This window comes from Palaemon carinicauda, chromosome 1, assembly GCF_036898095.1.
Source record: "Palaemon carinicauda isolate YSFRI2023 chromosome 1, ASM3689809v2, whole genome shotgun sequence".
Taxonomy (NCBI): Eukaryota; Metazoa; Arthropoda; class Malacostraca; order Decapoda; family Palaemonidae; genus Palaemon; species Palaemon carinicauda.
In genome coordinates, this window is record NC_090725.1 from 312,535,077 (window position 1) to 312,559,047 (window position 23,971).

The window sequence follows — 23,971 nt, forward strand, 5'->3', positions numbered from 1 at the left end:
TCAGCTCTAATTTCATCAGTTTTAATTTTACTGAGCCTATTTTTTATCCTCATATATTCACCTCTTTTAGCTTTACAATCAGGGTCAAACCAGACTTTATTTTTTGAGTTGGGGTTTTGTTGGGGCCTTTTACAATCGGGATTTAGTTTTTTACTCATACCAAGTTTTCTTGCTGGCTCCAGGTATAGATTACAAAAGTCTTTAGCTACGTCGTCAATTTCGACCTGTGCTGTTCATAAATTGAGACTATCTATTTTATTATTTAAGAAAATATCATCACTAAAGGCTACGCTATAATCTTTCTCGAATTGGGGGTCCCATTTGGTTCTCAAGTAGATACTGCTTTGGGAAAGATCTCTACTCTGTTCAAGTTCATTTGCATCAACAGATTGGTTTATAGTGACATAAGAGTTGTTACTTTTAACAAATAGGGTTGCAGAGATTGAACAATGGTTATCTAATAAACAACTGTGTAGGTCATGTTCTCAATGGGGGTGAAATTCAACCCCAGGGATGAATTTTTGGTTTTCAGGGGTTGAATTGTGACCGAAGTAAGTTTATGGGTGAGCAGAGCAATTATAGGCTTTGGCATATCTGGCCTGTCACGTGGGGTGGCCCAAGAAAAATAGATTAGACAGTAATATACAAGTGACCACCTAAGTTATTCCGAGGATTGGAAAAGATACTGAGGAAGAGACAGATGGCTAGGGAAAATTACGTGGCAACCCCAAGGTTTGAAACTCCTGGACCATAAATAACTGAGAAGCTAATACCAATTTCTGTCTTGAAAATTCTTGAATTGTCATCAGTAAGTGTCTGAGTGAACTTTATTTCCTGGATTGTATCTTCAAGACTCTAAGTAAGTACAATAATTTTGTTTCTTCCACTGACTGCATGCATGTGTCCATGTTTTCTGTTTTTAGGTTTTATTATCATCTCAAATGTTATTTTTTCGGCAAATGGTGATTTTGGGCTTCAGGGATTTTGGTATTCTTCTGAAAATATAGTCATATAAAAATATAAATAAAAAGATACAAAAATATAAAAATTATTCAAAGATAAAAACTAACCTAATAGTTATAAGAAAAATATATAGAATTATTTAGCTAATAAACCAACATAAAACTATAAACTATATATTGATTTTTTTTCCTTTAAATTAGATTTTAAATTCATTAGGTTAGCTTTTTTATCTTTAAAGAATTTTTAATTTATTTTAAATTCATTTTCATTTTTTTATATCTTCTTATATTATTCTATATATTTTCAGAAAAATACCAATATCCCAGAAGCCAAAAATCCTCATTTACCATTTTTTCTTTGTTAGCGCCTCTTTTTTTTTTGGCATTTTTTGTGAGTAATATTGTTGGTATTGCACTCACATTGGTGACTGTGCTTCTCTAGTCTAGCTTTTGTGATATCAACATGGACCATAATCTGCCATATTTGAGCATTTTACACATTTTTTTTTTGTGCTTCGCTGTTATTATTTACTTCTTATGTCTTTTATATGGCTGATTAAATAAATAATGGATAAATATATCACATTTTGTCTGTAAAAATAGCCAATTATTTGTTTTTCATTTTCTTGTTTTTATTCATAGAATTTGGAGCCCATTATACTATAAAAAAAAGTACGATCATTCATATATTGAATATGGATTCATATCCATCATCATCAATGGAGAGGAAAGGCCCTAATGTGTTATTTGTAGTAAAGCTTTGACAAATGATTCTATGAAACCAGCAAAGATGAGGCAGCATTTGCAAAATGTTCATTCTCATCACATAGACAAGAACAAAAACTTTTTGAACGCCATGGGAATGCTCTCAAAAAGATGAGGCTGGTTTTAACATAAGCTTTTAAAGAAAAACACCATAAAGTTACTGAAGCCTCCTATGTCGCAGCACTGGAAATAGCAAAGCAGAAAAAAAAAAAAAACATACAATTGGGAAAAATTTGATTAAGCCTTGCGCTCTCAAATGGTGGAAATTGTGTTGGGAAATGAAATGAAGAAAAAAAATGCACAAGTTCCATTATCAAACAGTACTGTTCAAAGGAGGATGAGTAATATGGCCACTGACATCAAGGATCACGTTGTGCAGGAGATCAAGTTTTCAGCATTTGGCTTATTTTTAATTCAACTTGATGAATCAACTAATGTGGCATCAAGTTCCCAGTTGATGGTGTTTGCAAGGTTTGTTCACTCAAGTTCATTTAAAAAGAAGTTTCTCTTTTGTTCTCCTCTTGAACTAACTTCCAAGGCCTCTTGATATTTTGGAGAAGGTTTCATCTTATTTTGAATCAGAAAATCTTTCGTGAATACTATCAGTGGGTGTTGTACAGATGGAGCACCAGCTATGTTAGGGACAAAATCAGGATTCCAAGTATGTGTGATAAAAGCGAGCTCCAAAAGTGAAAGGCATTCATTGTATGGTTCATCTTCAGGCACTAGCCTCAAAAACACTTCCTGCTTCGCTAGAGAAGATTTTGGATCAAACAATTAGAATTGTAAATTTCGTCAAAGGAAGGGCACTCTACTCACGACTTTTCAAGCAGTTATGTACTGATATGGATGCAACCCACCATTCACTTCTTTTTCACACGAATGTTCGTTGACTGTCAAGAGGAAATGTAACTGAGCGAGTATTTGAGCTTGGAGATGAGATACAACTGTTTTTTGAAGTGCAAGGTAAAACAGAATTCCCTGTCTGGCTGAGTGATAAGGAGTGGATCATGCGTCTTACTTATTTGGTTGATATATTTGAGCAACTGAATAAACTGAATCTTCAGATGCAAGGAAGGAATACAAACGTTATAAAATTTTTAGATGCCTTGAAAGCTTTCATGAGCAAGCTTGAAAACTGGAAGAGAAGGGTAAATGCAGAAAATGTAGCAATGTTTGAGAAACTGTCATCCATTCTTGATGTTTGTGGTGAAGACAAGGTACTTCCACAATTTGCAAAAAGATTAAATTTTGCAGCATTTGACAGGCCTGGAAAATGAATTCAGACGATATTTTCCCGAACTTAGTGATGATGAGTTGGATTTAGTCAGAAATCTATTCAAACAGTCAGTTGAAAAGTTCCTGATGATTGTCAAGATGAGTTTTTCTAGTTAAAAACTGATTCGTGTGTAAGGGATATGTTCGATGAGAAATCAATAACTGAATTTTGGCCTCTAATTCCTCCTCAAAAGTTGCAGAAATGGCTATCCGTGTATTGCTTTCATTTGTATCGACATATCTCTGTGAGTCAGGCTTTTCAACTCTGTTACAAATTAAAACGAATTCAGCGCAGTAGATTGGAGGTAGAAAATGACCTGCATTGTGCCCTTTCAAGCACTCATCCGCGTATCCCAGAATTGGCTAAGAAAATAAAATCCCAGGTTTACTGTAATCTTTTGAATAAAAATATTACAGATTTATAATATCTTTTTACCCAATCGAACTTTTTGTTCATTGCATTAGCCTTAGTTTGACCTTTTAAGTAGTTCTTACAAATATAAAAAAGAAATTTTTACTTTTAATCAAGTTTTACATATCAATCGATGATTTCAATTTGCATATAATTAGTAATATTCCATTATAAAAATAATCCATGTAAACCTGTAAATATATATTATATTTTGAAAAAAAAAAATAAAAGGATTTTTAGTAATATTTGCATATTATTTATAGTGCACTTTTTGAGGCAGACAATCTTCGGATTGAAAGGAAGTGGGGTTGGAGGGGGGGGGGGGGGGGATGGCATCACTAAAAAAAGTGAAAGGGGTGCATGGGCCAAGAAGGTTGAGAACCCCTGGTCTATGTAATGCACATAAAACAATTTTAACATTGGGTAATCATTCAGGGGATGCCAGAATGTAGTCAACAACACTTTTACCATTATGACTGTAACATGTGAAATCACCAACAACATAGTCCTCCCCCACTCTACCATTCACTATTTTCAAATCTAAACTTTTACATTATCTATGATAAACTTTAACTATTGTTATTCATAATTGGATCTACACTGTATCTGATAGTATCAAAAGTCAGCAAATCTAGCTTAGCTTTTGTGTAAAAAAAAAATCATCCTCAATTAATTGAATACCTGCTGTTAAATGTTGGTTTGTTTGTCCTATGAAAACGCACCCAACGTTCGTTTACGCTGGTAAGTGTAGTGTTTGTCCAATGAGAACGCACCCAGGTTTGTTGACATTATCGAAATAGTTGATTTATTGAAAAATATGTTTATTTGAAAGGTTGATATGTTATTATGATTGGGTCATTACAATTATAAAGAGTAATCCATGTGAATTGTGATTATATTGTGAAAACTGTATTAATTTCCCGAGTGGATGGGAGCCGGGACTTCCCCTCTCCCGTTTTCGTCACATATTTGTATTTTTTTACCTTTGGGGAAGCTTTAAAGAGAATAAAAGTGAGAAATTTATGATTTGCTGGTTAAATGGATTTGTCTTGTCTGTATCACAATGTTATCTATTTTTTTTATGTGAAGTTTTCTACAAAAAGGAACCATGGGACCTGCGTGCTTCCCCAAGCTCTTGTTTGAATCTGTAGTAGAGAGTAGAGAGGAATAAAGAGAAAACGGAAAGGTCGTTTCCTTTCTCCCGTAGTTTATTTTTGAGTGTTACGAGAAAATTGAGGAGGCTATGCCTCAAACTGAGGGGCTTATGGCCCAAAGACAACATGGTGCCCAGACCCGGGAATCAGATGAGAGCGAGGCTGAATTTACTGGATTCCCCAACGACATAAATCAACTTAGGAGAGCAGTGCTGCAGAGAGAGAAGGCAACAATATGGCTGCGTTGTGCCTCAGAAGATTTGACCAGAGCCATGGCCGGTAATCCGACCTGGCATGAAATTACAAGTCTCGTAAAAGACTACGATAATAAGAAGGCCAACTGGGAAGAAATAATTCAGCGAGACCAGAATTCTATAGAGGATGTTGACGAGCTCCAGAGAAGAATACTAGAAGACCACCATTTTCTGCAAGAGGTAAGAAAAATCCGTACTGAAGCAGCAGCTACCTTAGAGAGGCTGGGCAAGGACAGAAACTTGGTTGCTAATAGGTCCAGTGAAGATATTAATTCAGGCAGTGAAGTCGGTAATGAGGGTTTTAGTGTGCAATTGCCTAAACTCCAGCTAGTGAAATTTGGCGGGAAAATAACAGAGTGGTGGCCATTTTGGGACCAATTTATGGCACTTGTGGACGATCAGCCTATGCCTCTTGTTTCCAAATTTATGTATGTTCAATCTGTTTTAGAGGGTGAGGCTAGGGGTGTACTACAGGGCCTCACCCAAACAACAGCTAATTACAAGATAGCCTGTGAGTTGTTAGAAGAAAGGTATGGCGATCCAGAAAACATTATATCAGCTCACCTTCAAACCCTAATGCAACTTAGCTCATCTAGGAGTGCAAGGACTGAAATTCACACGTCCTCTTTGCGGAAATTACAGGATGAGTTAGTAGGCCATGTGCGCAGTTTGGAGGCCCTTGGAGTTGGAGGTGAACAGTACGGGCGGATCTTGGTGCCTATGATCCTTGCTCTGTTACCGCATGACATAAGGTTGGACTGGTCGCGTAGTGGACGGAAAAGAGGAGATCTCGACGGATTGCTGAAGTTCTTGCAACGAGAAGTGGAAGGCAGAGAGAGGGCAGAGGCTATCAAGAGACTAAGCCTTGGAAAATCCGAGGAACCCAGTGTAGAACGACGGACTAAAAAGCACACTCCCAGTTCAGCCTCTGCCCTTCAAACTTCATCAGAAGAAAGTGGTTCGAAGACGTTTTGCGCATTCTGTGGAAAGCTGCATCCCAGTGAAAGGTGTTTAGGTATAACTAAGCTCCCCCTTGCAGAAAGAGAAGAAGCCGTGCGTAATCGGCGTTTGTGTTTTAAGTGTTTATCTAAAAGCCATTATGCCAAGGCCTGTTGGGCTAAGTGTTCAAAGTGCAAGACTGGGAATCACAACTCCCTTGTATGTCGGAGATCTGAAACGAAACCCTCCGTAACAGCTAGTGAAAATAACCCTGTAGTAGAGGGAGTGCAAGAGGGGTCAAATTCTGTGACCCATGTGGGGGTAGCACCTTGTGAGGTGAAAAACAAGGTTAATTCAAGGTGTTGTGTATTGCAGACGGCCCAAGTCAGGGTAGTAGGCCATCAGGGTATCACATTTGCTACTGTAATGTTTGATACAGGGTCAGATCGGTCTTACATTTCAAGGGAACTGGTCAAACGGGTCAAGCCTAAGTGGCTGACTTCTGAGTATTTATCATTTTCTGCCTTTGGTGGAGGGAAAGCCTCTAAGGCAGATTTGTGTAGTATTTATGAAATAATGAGTGTAGGGGCAAATGATCACAAATATAGTTTTAAGGTTGCTGAGATTGATGTAATTTGTCCTCCGTTATCTAGGTCCAAAGTGGACCCTAAGTGTTTAGAACCTTTTTCTCACCTTAAGTTGATCGATGAGTATGGATCCCATCGAAATTTACATATTGATATGTTGATAGGCCTTGATTTATATTGGAAGATGATGATCCCCAACCAGGTTATGTATCATGAAGGGCTTGTGGCCCAGAAGACAATTTTTGGTTGGATTTTGTCCGGATCCTTTAATAGGTCTGAAGGTAATATTGGTGTAAGTGTACAATTGTTAGCAATTGAGAATGTACAAGAGTGTAGTTTGAGTCAATTTTGGGATCTAGAGTCTGTTGGCATAAAACCCAACGAACTACATTCTGAGGAGATGAACCCTGACCCAGTCTTGGTTCAATTTGAGAATTTGGTAAGTTTTAAGGATGGTCGCTATGAAGTGGCCCTACCATGGAAATCTGAGAGTATGAAATTAGATTTGATCAATAATGAACATCATGCTTTGAGAAGATTGGAAGGTCTCTATAATAGGTTAGGTAAAAACCCCTGTCTGCAGGAACAGTATTTTAAGGTGTTTAATGAGTATGAAAAGGAGGGTATTATTGAAGAAATTCCTTCCCATCAACGGGAAGGTGGGTATCCTATATTTTATTTGCCTCATCGGCCTGTGGTACGGGAAGGGAGCCTAACCACCAAGGTGAGGCCTGTTTTTGATGGATCTGCACGTGGCAGTAATGGAGTATCTCTGAATGATTGTTTAGAAAGTGGTCCTTCACTCAACCCTGATTTAGTTGAGGTGTTGTTAAGATTTAGAAGGTGGAGGGTGGCCTTAACAGCTGATATTACAAAGGCTTTTCTTCAAATAAAGGTAAGAAGGGAGGACCGTGATGTTCATAGGTTTTTGTTGAAAGAGGGGAACAATGTTAAACATTTCAGATTTATAAGAATGCCCTTTGGTAATAAGAGTAGTCGATTTTTATTAAATGCCACCTTAAAATTTCATTTAAAGAAATACCCTCTCACAGAGGTGGTTTCTGAACTGTATGCGAATATGTATGTAGATGATTGGCTATCTGGGGCTGATAGTCCCGCAGAAGCAAGTTTAAGATTTGAAGAAGCCTATGGTATCCTGCAGGAGGCTGGTATGTCATTGTCAAAGTGTACGTCTAATTGTAAGACTTTAACTATAACTGAAGGTTCTAGTGAAGAGAGTGTCAAGGTTCTAGGCCTCCACTGGGTATCCTCCCCTGACTGTTTTACCTTTAAGGTTGAGAACCTGGACCCCTTTGGAGATATTGTTTGTACAAAAAGAAATGTGTTAAGCCTCATAGCTCGGTGTTTTGATCCCTTGGGGCTCATATGTCCGTTTGTTATGCATGCAAAAATACTGTTTCAAGAAATCTGGAGATTAGGTTTAGATTGGGATGAACTATTACCCGAGGCTATGCAAGGCAGAGTTAAATTATGGGTTGTAGGATTTTCTGTGCTTGAGTCATTTAGAGTAGATCGGTACTTGTTTTCTGAGTCACCCTTTAAGGAAATTCCTAATGTTCAATTCCATGCATTTAGTGATGCTTCAGAAAAGGGTTATGGTGCTTGTGTTTATGTGAGAGTGCCTGAGGGGGATAAATTCAAGGTATCGCTGGTTGTTGCAAGAGGCAAGGTAGCCCCTATAAAAAGGGTTTCCCTTCCTAGGCTTGAATTACTCGGAGCCCTGTTATGTGCTAGACTCGTTGTGTTTGTGACGTCCGCCTTGCAGCTGGGTAAAGAGGTTTCTGTTCAATGTTGGACGGATTCCACAGTAGCCCTAGCTTGGATAAAGGGGGACCCCAATAGATGGAAAACCTTTGTGGCTAACAGGGTGGTTGAGATTCAACATTTGACACCTCCTTCATGTTGGCAGCATTGTCCAGGCAAGGACAACCCAGCGGATCTTGTATCTCGAGGTGTTTTTGCTGAGCAGCTTTTGCAGTCTGATATTTGGCTGAAGGGTCCTCCTTGGCTCTGTTCCTCCCCGCTCCCTCATCAGGAAGGCAGGGGGGCGGACATTCCTTCAGAAGAGATATGTGATACTGACACAGTTTGTGTTGCAGTTGAAAATGAGCCGCCCTTATTTGAATTCACCCGATGGAGTTCCTTTACAAAGGCCCTTAATGTAGTAGGTTGGGTACTGAGATTTGTTGGGAATTGCAGACCTTCGTCCCGCAAATTAAGTGGACCTTTAACCTATGGAGAATTGACGAAGGCTAAGGTACAACTGCTGTACTTTGTGCAACAAGAGGCCTTTGCAAAGGAAGTAAATGCTCTGAGTAGATCTTTCCCCCTCCCAAGGGGTTCTTCCTTGATTAAACTTGATCCTTACCTAGATGAGGATGGGCTACTGAGAATAAAAGGGCGCTTAGAGAATGCAGACTTGAGTTTTGAGAGTAAGCACCCTATAATAATTCCTGGTACCCACATTGCTCTACTGTTAGTTCGTTTCCAGCATAGGTTGCTCAAGCATGCTGGTGTTGCTACACTTGTATCCACTTTACGAAACAGTTACTGGATCATTCGCCTTCGTCAGATTGCAAAGAAGGTTTGTCGAGAATGTGTGGCTTGTCGGCGTTGTGATGCCTCGGCTTGTTCCCAGCCTGTGGGGCCACTTCCCGAGTTGAGAGTTAAGTCGGCTCCTCCATTCACGGTTACAGGTCTGGATTTTGCTGGTCCTTTATTTTGTATTGATTTTCCATCCAAGAAATTGTATATACTTCTTTTTACCTGTGCTGTCATTCGAGCTGTTCATTTAGAGCTCACCGAGTCTCTTTCGGTTGTTGATTGTAATTTGGCCATTAGACGGTTTGTAGCTAGACAGGGTGTTCCAACAGTGTTCTACTCTGACAATGCTAGAACCTTTGTGAGTGTCTCCAACCTGTTAAGAGAACATTATGGCTCGTTGACGCCCCAATGGAAGTTTATTGTACCTAATGCTCCTTGGTGGGGAGGCTGGTGGGAACGCCTCATTAGATCTGTGAAAGTTGCACTGAGGAAAACATTGGGCACTAATTCTTTGTCCAAGAGTGAATTAGAGACTACACTTCATGAGGTGGAAGCTTGTATTAATTCTAGACCCTTGACATTTGTAGGTGAGGAACCTGATATCGCAAATCCTCTTACCCCTTCCCATTTCCTAATTGGCCGTTCTGAAGGTTTTCAGTTAGAGTTAGTAGATGATCCAGACTGTGGTGTATCCTCAAAGGATTTGTGTGTAAGAGAAGCTGTGCGTCTGGGTCAGTTAGACAAATTTTGGAGAATATGGCAGACTGAGTATCTTAGAAACCTGCCTTGTATGGTGAAGGGTTCAAGCCAAATTGTAACCTTAAAGAGGGTTCTGTTGTACTAGTAAAGGATGAACGGGTGCCAAGGTTAAGGTGGCCTCTTGGAGTTATTACAAAGTTGTATCCTGGAAAAGATGGGGTTGTTAGAAGTGTTGAGGTTAAAACCAAACGTGGATTTATCTCCAGACCTGTGCAAAATTTGTATAATCTAGAAATAACAGATTTGAAGGGTGAAATGGGTAGTAATTCCCAGGAGGAGAGACTTGAGAATCTTAGACAGGAGCCTGTAGAATCACCCTTAGTGTCTAATGTTGGTAAGTCCCGAAAGGGAAGACCTATTAAGGTTCCTATTAAACTTGACTTGTAGATTAAGGTAATAAGATAGCCTTGGAAGGCTCTGATGATGATAGGAGTGTTGAGACACTCCTATGGTGGGGAGGATGTTAAATGTTGGTTTGTTTGTCCTATGAAAACGCACCCAACGTTCGTTTACGCTGGTAAGTGTAGTGTTTGTCCAATGAGAACGCACCCAGGTTTGTTGACATTATCGAAATAGTTGATTTATTGAAAAATATGTTTATTTGAAAGGTTGATATGTTATTATGATTGGGTCATTACAATTATAAAGAGTAATCCATGTGAATTGTGATTATATTGTGAAAACTGTATTAATTTCCCGAGTGGATGGGAGCCGGGACTTCCCCTCTCCCGTTTTCGTCACATATTTGTATTTTTTTACCTTTGGGGAAGCTTTAAAGAGAATAAAAGTGAGAAATTTATGATTTGCTGGTTAAATGGATTTGTCTTGTCTGTATCACAATGTTATCTATTTTTTTATGTGAAGTTTTCTACAAAAAGGAACCATGGGACCTGCGTGCTTCCCCAAGCTCTTGTTTGAATCTGTAGTAGAGAGTAGAGAGGAATAAAGAGAAAACGGAAAGGTCGTTTCCTTTCTCCCGTAGTTTATTTTTGAGTGTTACGAGAAAATTGAGGAGGCTATGCCTCAAACTGAGGGGCTTATGGCCCACAAACAACACCTGCGTCTCGGAGAATAGAATCTTCAAAATCGATGAAATATGTGACTAAGCCAGTTCTCGAGTTAAAATCGCCTATTAAAACCATAGGGTAATCATAAGTTATCTTGAGATTTATAATGTCACTAGCAAGGTTATCAAAAACATCCTTTTCCTAAAATATAGACCTATCATGGTGATATAAACTGAGCCAAGTATAAAAGTTTAACCTAACAATGCATTGCCTATTTTTAACCAAAATACTGAGTCACATGTCACGTTATCAATAGTATTAATTTGGTCTGCCAAGTGTTCCTTTACAAATACACATAAACCATGCACACATCCGTATTTGTGAGAGTTGTTCCTCTTAGACATGGCAAATGAACAAAAGCCTGGAATAACATCCTCATACACTTGGTCGCATTTTGTTTCAGAAATATATAAAATATTAATTTCGTGCGCAAGATCCTCTAATATACCCAGCCTTAGCTTACTCATAAGACCACAAACTTTCAATCCGCCTCAATGGATAATATTGCATTCTTTATATCCCTGAGCATAATTGTGATCCAAATTTACTGGTTGAAAGGGGTCTGGTCTCTCCTAGAGTTCAATGATAGTGTCCGGTTTAAATAAATACCGTTTTCTATTGAAAAGACATCAAGGAAAACAGCAAACTTTTAGTGAGATAAACTTAGATATTATGTGTGTGTGTTTGTGTGTGTGTGTGTGTGTGTGTGTGTGTGTGTGTGTGAGAGAGAGAGAGAGAGAGAGAGAGAGAGAGAGAGAGAGAGAGAGAGAGAGAGAGAGAGAGAGAGATTGTATAAACACAAGTGAAACCGTAAGCTCAGACAAGCTATAATCGAAGCTGTTGGTTGTAATTGGTTGACTAAGTTTTTTTTAAGACAACTTTTTTTTTTTTTATATTTCGTTATACTAAATTGGATAAATAGTGTAATTGAATAATGAGTATGAGGAAATTATCATTTTCGTTTATCGCATTTTCCCTAAAAAATAATCAAAAGAAGGAAGAAAAGACGATGAATTGACAAACTAAGATTAAAGTTTGCAGGTGTTGACTGGAATAAAAAGTTTATTAAAATGACGCAAGTAGGGGAATATTTCTAAGGTGTTTATCCTACAGTAGACTAGTAAAGAATATATATATATATATATATATATATATATATATATATATATATATATATATATATATATATATATATATATATGTATATATATATATATATATATATATATATATATATATATATATATATATATATATATATATATATATATATTGTAAGGACAGTGAGACAAGCGTCACCAAGATCAACTGATACTTTATTCGAATGTGCACGGGAGTATATTACAAGGTGCGGACGGAAAGGTAGGATAACGCTGGCGCCAAATTAGATTGAAGTGCCCGCCAAAATATATATGTTTTCTTACTCTTACAAATACATGAATTATAAGATAACAAAAACATGTTATGAAATGATACATATGTAAAAATGTAGCTCTGGTAGAGCGGAATATATATACATGAGAAACCACAGTGTGGCGAAAAAAGAATTCAAATAAATAAGTAGTTTGTCGATTTTCTGGACGACAAAGGGATCGGTGTCCTTACAAGTACTCCCCCCCAAGACATCGGGCGGCGTAGAGGGCTGATGATCAATCTTCGTATCTTTTCGGGCGTCGGAGGGTTCCTCTTGTTTTTGAACGGAGGGGAGCACTGGCGGTCGGTGTAAGGATAACTTTCTCTTGTCGTCGTTTGATGATTTTTCTTTTGTTAGGCGGCTTGTTTTGAGGTGGAACTCTGGATCTGCCAGGTCCAGCGGAGGCGGTGTCGCTTCCTTCGAGAAACGCTGGTTTCACGCGGTCTATTGAGACCCAGTCCTCTTGGCCATGGAGGTTGAGAAGGAAGGCTTTCGTTGACTTTTTAATTACCCGGTAGGGGTCTCGATAAGGTCTAGTCAGTGGTTGTCGATGAGCGTTGACACGGACGAAAACATACCTGCAGTCATCCAGGCTTTTTGGCTTGAAGTGCTTGGTTCTGTCCTGGTAAGTTTTGAGACACGGCCTGAACTTCCTGGATGTCCCTTAGGTGATCCAGCTGCGTGTCGTTGGTTGATGAGGGAAAAAATTCGCAGGGTACTGCGAGTGCTTCCCCGTAAACCTTTTCGGCGGGCGAAGGTACGCCGTCTGCACGAGGGGCGGTGCAAAGGCCGAGGAGTACCCAAGGAAGTCGTGATTTCCAGTCCCCGTTGGTGCAGCTCGCCATCAGGAACGCCTTGAGGGCGCGGTGAGTTCTTTCGACCATGCCGTTTGCCGAGGGGTTGTATGCCGTGGTGCTGTGGAGCGTCGTCCCCATCAGGTCCGCCAAAGCGAGTCATATTTTGGAGAGGAAAGCGGGGCCTCTGTCTGTCGTGATGTCGTCAGGAACACCAAACCTGCTCACCCAGCTTGATAGGAGGGCTTCGGCGCATGCTTGAGTCGTAGCTTCGGTCAAAGGCGATGCCTCCAACCACCTCGTGGACCGATCGATGATTGTAAATAGGTAGCGAGCGGATCCAGAAGGGGGCAATGGTCCCACGACGTCGATGTGTATATGGCCTAAACGTCTTTTGGGCTGGGGAAAATCGCTTACCCTCGATTCGGTTTGACGGCTGACCCTTGCTTGACTGGCAGTTGATGCATGACTTCGCCCATTCCCAGGCGTCCTTTTTTATCCCGGGCCAGACAAACTTTTCAGTTAAAAGGCGAGCGGTGGTACGTCCTGAGGGGTGTGAAAGTCCATGGATCATATCGAATATTTTCCTTCTGCAGGAGGCTGGTACCCATGGACGTGGGCGGCCCATGCTGGTGTCGCAATGAATAGTTACTCCTGCTGGTTCGAGGGGAATAGCACTTATCTTGAGCGCGGATGGCCCCGTCACCGATCTTGTGCTTCTCGGACGGTGCGTTGTTCGGTTGCGAGATTGGCGTAGTCGATTCCCAGGTGGATCGCGTCAATTTCAATCCTTGAAAGGGCGTCCGCGACTGGGTTTTTCTTTCCTGGGACGTAACGTATGGTGCCCCCGAATTCGGCGATTAATGCGAGATGACGTTGTTGTCGGGAGGACCATGCGTCCGTCGATTTCGTGAAGGCGTGTACGAGGGGTTGATGGTCCGTCGCGATTTTGAAGGGGGTACCCTCCTTGATGTGCCAGAAGTGCCGAACAGCGAGGTAGACGGCGAGGAGTTCCCTATCGAAGGTGCTGTATCTTGTTTCGGCGGGTTTCAATTTCTTGCTGAAGAATGCCAGCGGTCGAGGAGAACTATCGACGAGTTGCTCTAGCACAGCCCCACAGGCGAAGTTGCTGGCGTCGGTCGTTAGTCGCAGGGGCGCATTTTCGTCGAAATGAGCCAGGGTGGTGGCATTTGCAAGGGCATCCTTCGTCCGAGCGAATGCCTGTTGCTGGGGCAAACCCCACTCGAGTTTTTTTGCTTTTCCTTTCAGGACATCGTCGAGGGGTGACAGGGTTTGTGCGATATTCGGGATGAAGCGCCTGTAGTAATTGACCATTCCCAGGAACTCCTGAAGTTGGCGGATGGTCGTAGGCATCGGGAAGTTCCTGATGGCGTTGACCTTGGTTGTCATGGGTTTTACCCCGCGCGAGGATACGCGGTGTTCAAGGAAATCCACTCCCTCCGCACCGAACGTGCATTTGTCGAAGCGTACGACCAGGTCGTTTTCTTGTAGGCGTTTGAGGATGGTGCGGACGTGCTCCCGGTGTTCCTCCTTGGTTTTCGAGAATATCAGGATGTCGTCGAAGTAGCAGACGCAGAAAGATAGGTCACCCAGAATGCTATCCATTAGTCGTTGGAAGGTCGCCCCGGCGTTGCGTAGACCGAAGGTTGAGTATGCGAAGGTGTAGGATCCAAATGGCATTACGATGGCAGTTTTTGGGGTGTCTTCCGGGAATACGGGGACCTGGAAATAAGACTTGAGGAGGTCCATCTTGGTAAAATACTTCGCGCCGTGCAACGCATTCGTTAGGTCCTGCATGTTGGGCAGCGGGTGATGATAGGGCGTTGTGATGAGGTTGAGGCGCCTGTAGTCGCCGCAAGGTCTCCAGGACCCGTGAGGCTTTTTAACCATGTACAGGGGTGATGCCCAGGGGCCCGATGCTTTCTTACAGATACCCATGCGTTCCATGTCCTCGAAGGCGCGTTTGGCATCCTTCAGTTTCTGGGGCGGGAGGCGGCGGAATTTGGCATGAGTGGGAGGTCCTGTCGTTGTGATGTGGTGGTAGATACCATGCTTGAACGGGGAACCTGGCGAGTGTCGGAGCTCGGGCTTGAAAACCTCGGGAAATTCTCGTAGGAGGTCGGCGTAGGGGTGCGTCGTTATGGCGGATACGGACATATTTGCCGGGCCGTGTTCTAGGGTGCAGGACTGGCAGGTTCCTGTGTCGATGAGACGTCTGTTAGTGACATCGACGAGGAGTCCATGGTGGGCGAGGAAATCCGCACCGAGGAGGGGGCGATTGACATCAGCGATGGTGAAGGGCCAAGAATACGAACGGCCCATGATAGATATCTTGAGGGTCTTGATCCTATAGCACCGTATGGGAGATCCGTTGGCAGCGATGAGTGAGAGAGCGTTTTTGTCGGGACCACGGTCTAGGTCGGACTTGGAAGATGGGAACGTTGACGGCATTGCGCCGGTGTCCACCATGAGTCTATGGTTGGAAATGCCATCGAGGATATAGAAACCATTCTTGTCTTGGTAAACCGCGGCTGCGATTGTGGCACGTGGATGCTTCTGGCGTCATCTTCTATGGAAACTGCATGGTGCTCTACATTTCTTGGCGTCACTGCCGAACTGTTGGTAGTAGAAGCACCATGCTGGGTTAGGCCTAGGGTTCGGTCGCGTCGGTTGCGGTGGTTTCTTTCTTGATAGAATGTTGATCTCGTCGTCCTCAAGGGCCGTTGCCGAGGAGTCTATGGAAGAGCAGCTGCTGAAGGAGGAAAACGGAGGCGGTGTTGACGATGATGCTCCGAGGGAAGCTTCTGAGCCTTCGACGTGTTGGCGTCTGTCAATTGGGCCCGTACGTCTTGTGGTAGGCGTCGAAGAAAGATTTCGCGAGAAAAGCTAATCTCACGTCGTCGGCCGTTGCTGTCTGTTTCAGGGAGCATAAGCAGGCCGGTTAGCTCGTCCCACGCCACAACAGGAGAGCTGTCACCCATGGGCTTACCGGCGAGGTCCAGTACTTTTTGTGCCCTTGCTGAGACGGAGAGGGAGTAGATACCGATGAGTTTCGTTCTCAGGTCGTCGTATGAAACTTGGCCGGCCTGGCCGTCGAGCCATGGAGAAATCTTGTCAAATACCTCTTCTGGTATGGAGGTGAGAACGATGTCAGCCTTGGCGCAGGAGTCGCTGAGTCTAGCGATGCGGAATAGTACGTCCGCTCTCAGGAACCAGGAAGCGGTGTTGTGTTGAGAAAAGGGCGGCAGTTTAACTTTGGGCGTGGAGGCAAGGCCTTTGGGTGCGATGGGCGTGTTGCTTCCTGCATCGTGGCCAGACGACAAGTCAGCAAAGAGGTGAGAAGTTGATATGTCGGTTAAGCTCATCCTACTGCCTTACGTTCAATTTCAACTCCGGGGTCACCAGTTATAAGGACAGTGAGATAAGCGTCACCAAGATCAACTGATACTTTATTCGAATGCGCACGGGAGTATATTACAAGGTGCGGACGGAAAGGTAGGATGACGCTAGCGCCAAATTAGATTGAAGTGCCCGCCAAAATATATGTTTTCTTACACTTACAAATACATGAATTATGAGATAACAGAAACATGTTATGAAATGATACATATGTAAAAATGTAGCTCTGGTAGAGCGGAATATATATACATGAGAAACCACAGTGTGGCGAAAAGAGAATTCAAGTAAATAAGTAGTTGGTCGATTCTCTGGACGACGAAGGGATCGGTGTCCTTACAATATATATATATATATATATATATATATATATATATATATATATATATATATATATATATATATATATATATATATATATATATGTGTGTGTGTGTGTGTGTGTGTGTGTGTGTGTGTGTTCCTTAAAAACCTTTTAAGAAGCCAAGGAGATCAAGTAAATAATTATATATCAGACATTTCACATTGGCTGTCTAATCAGTGAAGGGGCCAATGACTGAAATACCGTGATATATCTGATGTTAAACTGTTATATTATAGTTACAAGAAGTACACACACACACACACACATATATATATATATATATATATATATATATATATATATATATATATATATATATATATATATATATATATATATATATATATATATATATATATATATATATATACTATATATATACAGACACATAAATACATGTATTACACACACGAAAAGGTATGCGAACTGACTTGATTAGAGTTTGTACTTTTACCTTACTAGCGACAATGATGTCACTTATAAGACGAAATTATATCCATCTGTCTATATATATATATATATATATATATATATATATATATATATATATATATATATATATATATATATATATATATATATATATATATATATATATATATATATATATATATATATATATATATATATATATATATATATATATATATATATATATATATATATATATATATATATATATATATATATATATATATATATATATATATATATATATATATATATATATATATATATATATATATATATATATATATATATATATATATATATATATATATATGATAAATTTTTGCACATTTAGACGTGTTTTTCATATTCAAATGAGCTATATATATATTTTTGATACATTAATGTCTGGATTCTCTTAACGACCCCGGGATCAGAGCCCCAGGCGAAATCACACAAAGACAAGAGCTTGTGTCCGGCCGGGAATCGAACCCTGGTCGGCAAGCCTGTATAGACAGTGACTAAACCACTTGGCCACGAAGAAAGATAAAATTCAATGACAATTCTTCTGTACTTACACCTGTCGAATTCAGGTATTTTGTACTTAGAATTGAAATCAACCTATCTTTACCATCCTAGCTAATTGGTAGTTTGTTACTTGGCATTCGATTAATGATAATTTTTTGCGCATTTAGACGTGTTTTACATATTTAAATAAGCCATATATATTTTTGATACATTAATATCTGGATTCTCTTAACGACCCCGTGATCAGAGCCCAAGGCGAAATCACACAAAGACAAGAGCTTGTGTCCGGCCGGGAATCGAACCCTGGTCGGCAAGCCTGTATAGACAGTGACTAAACCACTTGGCCACGAAGAAAGATAAAATTCAATGACAATTCTTCTGTACTTACACCTGTCGAATTCAGGTATTTTGTACTTAGAATTGAAATCAACCTATCTTCACCATCGTAGGTAATTGGTAGTTTGTTACTTGGCATTCGATTAATAATAAATTTTTGCACATTTAGACTTGTTTTTCATATTCAAATAAGCCATATATATTTGTGATACATTAGTGTCTGGATTCACTTAACGACCTCGGGATCAGAGCCCCAGGCGAAATCACACAAACACAAGAGATTGTGTCCGTCCGGGAATCGAATCCTGGTCGGCAAGCCTGTATAGACAGTGACTAAACAACTTGGCCGCGAAGAAAGATAAAAGTCAATGACAATTCTTCTGTCCAGTGGCCACTTACTCTTGGTAAGGGTGGAAGACACTCCTTAGGTATGGCATGCAGCTCTTCTAGGAGAAGGACACTCCAAAATCAAAACTTTGTTCTATAGCTTTGGGTAGTGCCAAAGCCTCTGTATCGTGGTCTTCCACTGTCTTGGGTTAGAGTTCCCTTGCTTGGGTGTACAGTCGGGTATACTATTCTATTTTATTTCTTTTTCCTCATGTTTTGTTAAAGTTTTTATAGTTAATATAGGAAATATTTATTTTAATGTTGTTGCTGTTCTTAAAATATTTTATTTATCCGTGCTTCCTTCTCTCAGTGAGCTATTTTCCCTGTTGGAGCTCCCGGGCTTATAGCATCCTGCTTTTCCAGCTAGGGTTATAGCTTAGCAACTAATAATAATAATAATAATAATAATAATAATAATAATAATAATAATAATAAATAATAATAATAATAATAATAATAATAATGATAATTGTAAGAGTCCACCCATCAAACTACAGAATCCCAACAGATTATGACAAACTCGACCAAGGCAGCCACGAGGAAATTAGCAGCAACCACACTGGAATCGGGCTTCTATCCAAGACTGCTGTGCTTCTCAGGGACACATCATTCATAGAACAAAGTCTGACATCCCAAAAATTAGCTATGATACCAAAGATACAAACTGGAACTCAAACTGCCTAGCAATGTTGATACTATGCCCAACTTGCAATTTGGAACAGTTACCACTCAGAGGAAATTATTCTTGTCCTTCACAATATGAAACAAAAGACATCCACCACCGAATTAAAATAGCCGACTGGTGAATTGCAGACTGGGGTTCGAGTCCCGCTTAAACGCATTAGTTCCTTTTGATCACTGCAACCTTACCATTCTTGTAAGCTAAGGTTAAGGGGGGGGGGGGGGGATTTGGGGGAGCCTATAGGTCGATCTGCTGAGTCATTAACAGCCATTGCCTGGCCCTCTTTGGTCCTAGCTTGGGTAGAGAGGGAGCTTGGGTGCTGATCATATGTGTATATGGTCAGTCTCTAAGGCATTGCCCTGCTCGATAGGGCACTGTCACTGTTCCTTGCTTCTGCCATTCACTAGCGGCCTTTAAACCTTTCAAACCTTTAAAAAATCAGTTAATATCATCGGTGGCAAACTAAGAATCCAACAGCAGAAAGGCGATTATATTAACTGAATAAAACTCCTACCCTTGCCCAGGAAGAAATTCTAAAACTCGGCCTTAATAGCCATTGTGTCAAAAAATCAAAAGCACCCAATAAAAGGACGAAGATTGAGCTGTTGCTTGACTCGATCCAGCATAACCATAAAGTAAAGGCACCCTCCAGACAACTGATACCCTCCACATAAAGTTCTTGAGCTTATACAGCCAAAAAAAATTACTGAATGAACGTATGTAAGCAAGCTAGTGTACAAGCAAGCAAGCTCTCACGTTCAAACACGTTAATGCAGCAAGGTGACACACTCGAAGTATAATCCCATGTGGTTATACTAAAAATAACGTTATTCATATCAAACATTTCCCGTTGCTATGAAGACATACTTGAGAGAAGACCATAGGAAATCACAAAGTAACTCTAAGCATGTTTGCAAGAGTTAGCGGAATAGAAGGACTGCCAATTTTTTTCTATCTCCAAAAATTTAAATCCACGAAATAAAAATGAAATGGATATCTTAAAGTTTCCCCCCAACTCATTCCCTCGTTTGGTTGGTGGTACGGTTGCTCTAAGTAGCTATGATTTCAGAAGACCTTAATGTCATTCTTACGATTCTACTTTGAAAATTTAATCGTCCCCAATTCACACTAATTTTTGGGGGGTGCAAGCTGCAGAGTGTGGCTGCAAGGGCCAAGCAATCTACAACAAATATTCTATGGACATTGTTGACAATATCAATATTATTATTATTATTATTATTATTATTATTATTATTATTATTATTATTATTATTATTATTATTATTATTATTATTGCTAAGCTACAACCTTAGTTGGAAAAGCAAGATGTTATTAGCCCAAGGGGCAGGCGATCTACGACAAATATTCTATGGATATTGTCTACAACAACAATATTATTATTATTATTATTATTATTATTGCTTAACTACAACCATAGTTGGAAAAGCAAGATATTATTAACCCAAGGGCTCCATAAGAGAAAGTAGCCCAGTGAGGAAATGAAATAATGACCTAAATAAGCGACGACACGCAATGAACAATTAAAATAAAATATTTCAAGAACAGTAAGAACATTAAAATAAATGTTTCATATATGAATTATAAAAACTTTAAAATAATAAGAGAAGGAAAAATATATAGAATACTGTGCCTGAATGTACCCTCAAGCAAGAGAACTCTACCACAAGATAGTAGAAGACAATGGTACAGAGGCTAGGGCACTACTGGTTATGAAACAGCAATATAAAACTCTTAAAATTGAACCAAATCAGCCACTGTGGAACCCATTCAATCTGCTTATCGTGTACGGTACATTCTTCAAGCATCTAAAATCTGCCGTAGCCCGTTCTAATTGCCAATTATAATATCTTAAAACTGTCTTCAGGTTCTTGTGTCGACACGATTTGTTGGCATATGTGTGCATAGGAAATTCTCTAACTTTGTATATACAGTTCTGATCAATTGGAAAATACTGCATTACTAGGCACCCAGTTAGCTCAATCAGCCAATGGGTTATCATCCTCATCATCATCTACCACGCTTATTGACGCAAAGGCCCTCGGTTAGATTCAGCTAGTCGTCTATATCTTGAGCTTATAATTCATTACTTCTTCATTCTTTATCTCCGATTTCACGCATCATAGTCCTCAACCATATAGGCCTTGGTCTTCCAACTCTTCTGGTGCTTTGTGGTGCCCAGATAAACGTTTGGTGATCCAATGTCTCCTAGGGAGTGTGAAGAACATGCCCAAACTATCTCCATCTACCCCTCACCATGATCTCATGCAGATATGGTATTCGAGTAATCTTTCTTAGAGTTTCATTTCTCATCCTGCCCTGCCATTCAACTCCCAATATTCTTTTGAGGGCTTTGTTCTCACCTCTACTATATCTATTGGAGATTGTTTCATTGTCATACCACGACTCATGGGTTATCTTATCTAGAAATAAATCATCCCTTAATAATTTTGCTCCCCTGTTTATTTTGCAACTTTCCAAACAGTACTTCGAACTAAGTAAGACATAGTAGCAATAGCCACTTCCAGTAATAACACTCCTCTAAATATTTCGTTACAGAAGCAACGTTTCTTAGAGTATAATCTTTATCGAGACCAAATTGTCTTTCATGTTCATTGGAATTTAATCAACAAGTTTTCTTCCTCATCGCCATAAGTAAAGTTTATTTTCATTTTATTTGGAATTGTTTAAATGTAATTCATTCAGTTAATCACTTTCATAGCCAGAATGTACTTCAATTTTCAGATGTAATTTCAATGTCATTCATGCTATAGTAAAATAGTGTATCATCCCCAAATGGATTGAACTAACTCCATTCCTCTGTAGAACTTATGATAAACCAATAATATGAATAAATACCAAAATGGGATTAGACTGGATTAATTGATTTGGTCTCAATTCCTGGCACTGGGTCCTGGAAGGCTGTTCAGTGCCCTATAGCAGCTTGGGAATACCGCAGATAAGTATAGAGTTTAAAGGTCACTCACGAATGGCAGAGGCAAGGGATAGTAACAGTACCCTAGAGACTGACCATATATACATATGATCAGCGCAAGCTAGGACCAGGGAGAGGCAGGTAATGGCTGCTGATGACTCAGCAGATAGACCTGTAGGCTCCCCCAAATCCCCCATACCTAGCTCACAAGGATGGTGAGGTTGCAGACACTGCTAAAAGCTATCAAGCTAGACGGATTTTGAACCCCAGTCCCCAGTTCAGCAGATTGCCAAACAGGGACGTTTCCAATAGATTACCAGAATCCAAGTTATAGGAATAGACTTATAGAAACTATCAGGCTTGGCGGATCTTGAACCCTAGTTTAACAGATGGCCAGATAAGGACGTTTCTCATAGGTTACCAGAACCCTAGTTCTAGGATTGGACTGAGCACACTAATCCTAATATGCTTATCTTTCGTGGATCTCTGTGAGCTAAGGTTTTGGTGGTCTTATTAGTAACGTCCCTGACTGGTGATCACCAGACTGTGATTCGAGTCCCACTAAAGACTGCATAGTTTTGATAAAAAAATAAAAACTTAGTTATTCACTGAATGCTACGACTAGAGTGAGAAGTGCATCAGAATAGAATATAGATGTTAACTGAAATATGTACGAGGGAGGCCCTATTGAGCGCTGCACCAGCAGTGGAGTTAGGCCTTGAAGACTACTCACAAATAACACAAGTAAGTAACCAAACTGTAAGCACATCTTGGTCTCAATCCAGGATTTGGGGATGAAGGGGGGAGCATAGTTTGAATGCCTCAATTCCGTCAAACTCGATTGAAATCTTATTAGTTGGAAACTGAATTACAACAGGGAAATGAATAATTCCATACATTACACAAGATAAATAGACACATTTTAATACCGTCTGGAAAAAGGGAAAACGTCAATCCCAGTGAAATAGAGTAATAAAATGAACTTACGAAACCAAAACGATTTTTCCATTGGGAGTGCTGGCTAGCAAATAGCTAACTTCTAAATCTCAGCCTAAGTTACCCACTCAGAGTGGGATTGGTATCGGGGTGGTGGGTAGGTGGATAAGAATCCATTAATAATTTGAAATTTAATATAAACTAGAAAAGCACTCAGAGTGCAAACCTCCGCCGCTTATTTCTCGAAACCAGCTTGACTTTCCCAGAATCAATTCAGACCGTAGGTGTATATTTCGCTCGACTTTGACCTCGACCTTTGATTTAAGACTTCAATACTTTAATCACTCCTACTATTTAATATAACAATAAATCCCTAAAAGTTTTATTACTCTATGAATAAAATTGTGGCTAGGAAGTTTTTCACAAACTAACAGACAAACTAGAAACAGGGGCAAAAACCTAACCTCCTCCCATCTTCGCTGCGGAGGGTAACAAGGCAAAAATAAAGTTCAGCAAAACAGTTCAATTAATTTGTAAAAATATAGACATTAAATTGATCACTCCTACACTAATTGATTTACACTGGATGATTATCAAAGCAAGAATTTTGTTTAAAATATGTACAATAACCCATTATTAGAACCGGACGTCCAAAATATCTAAGAGAATTGCTATATATTATACAGCTAACGTTTGCCACAAGAATAGTTATAGATATTTTGAAATTATTAGAACCAACATATATATGTACTGTATGTTCTACAGCTTTCAAATATACGACCTCAATACCATTCAATAAACTCCTACTACATTCGAAGGAATTAAGATATTCAGGCTTTAACAAGGCCTGTGAGAGAGAGAGAGAGAGAGAGAGAGAGAGAGAGAGAGAGAGAGAGAGAGAGAGAGAGAGAGAGAGAGAGAGAGAGAGAGAGAGAGTTGGATGGCTATGACTTCAGTCTAGGATTCTC

General features: G+C 40.0%; 1 protein-coding gene across 1 annotated transcript; it reads left to right on the plus strand.

Annotated features, from left to right (window-relative positions):
• Positions 1–1,983: 1,983 nt before the first annotated feature.
• On the plus strand, positions 1,984–3,007 carry LOC137640403 (zinc finger BED domain-containing protein 5-like). The gene is made up of 2 exons (XM_068372966.1): positions 1,984–2,198; positions 2,629–3,007. Exons 1-2 carry the CDS (start codon positions 1,984–1,986, stop codon positions 3,005–3,007), a joined length of 594 nt encoding a protein of 197 aa, XP_068229067.1.
• The last annotated feature ends 20,964 nt before the right edge of the window (positions 3,008–23,971 follow it).

What these genes read in the sequence shown, in the direction of transcription:
- LOC137640403 (XM_068372966.1), top strand. Translation starts at nt 1,984, where the DNA reads ATGGTGGAAATTGTGTTGGGAAATGAAATGAAGAAAAAAAATGCACAA. An exon ending in CAGTTGATGGTGTTTGCAAG is followed by an intron (nt 2,199 to 2,628) that starts GTTTGTTCACTC and finishes TTGACTGTCAAG; the next exon opens with AGGAAATGTAACTGAGCGAG.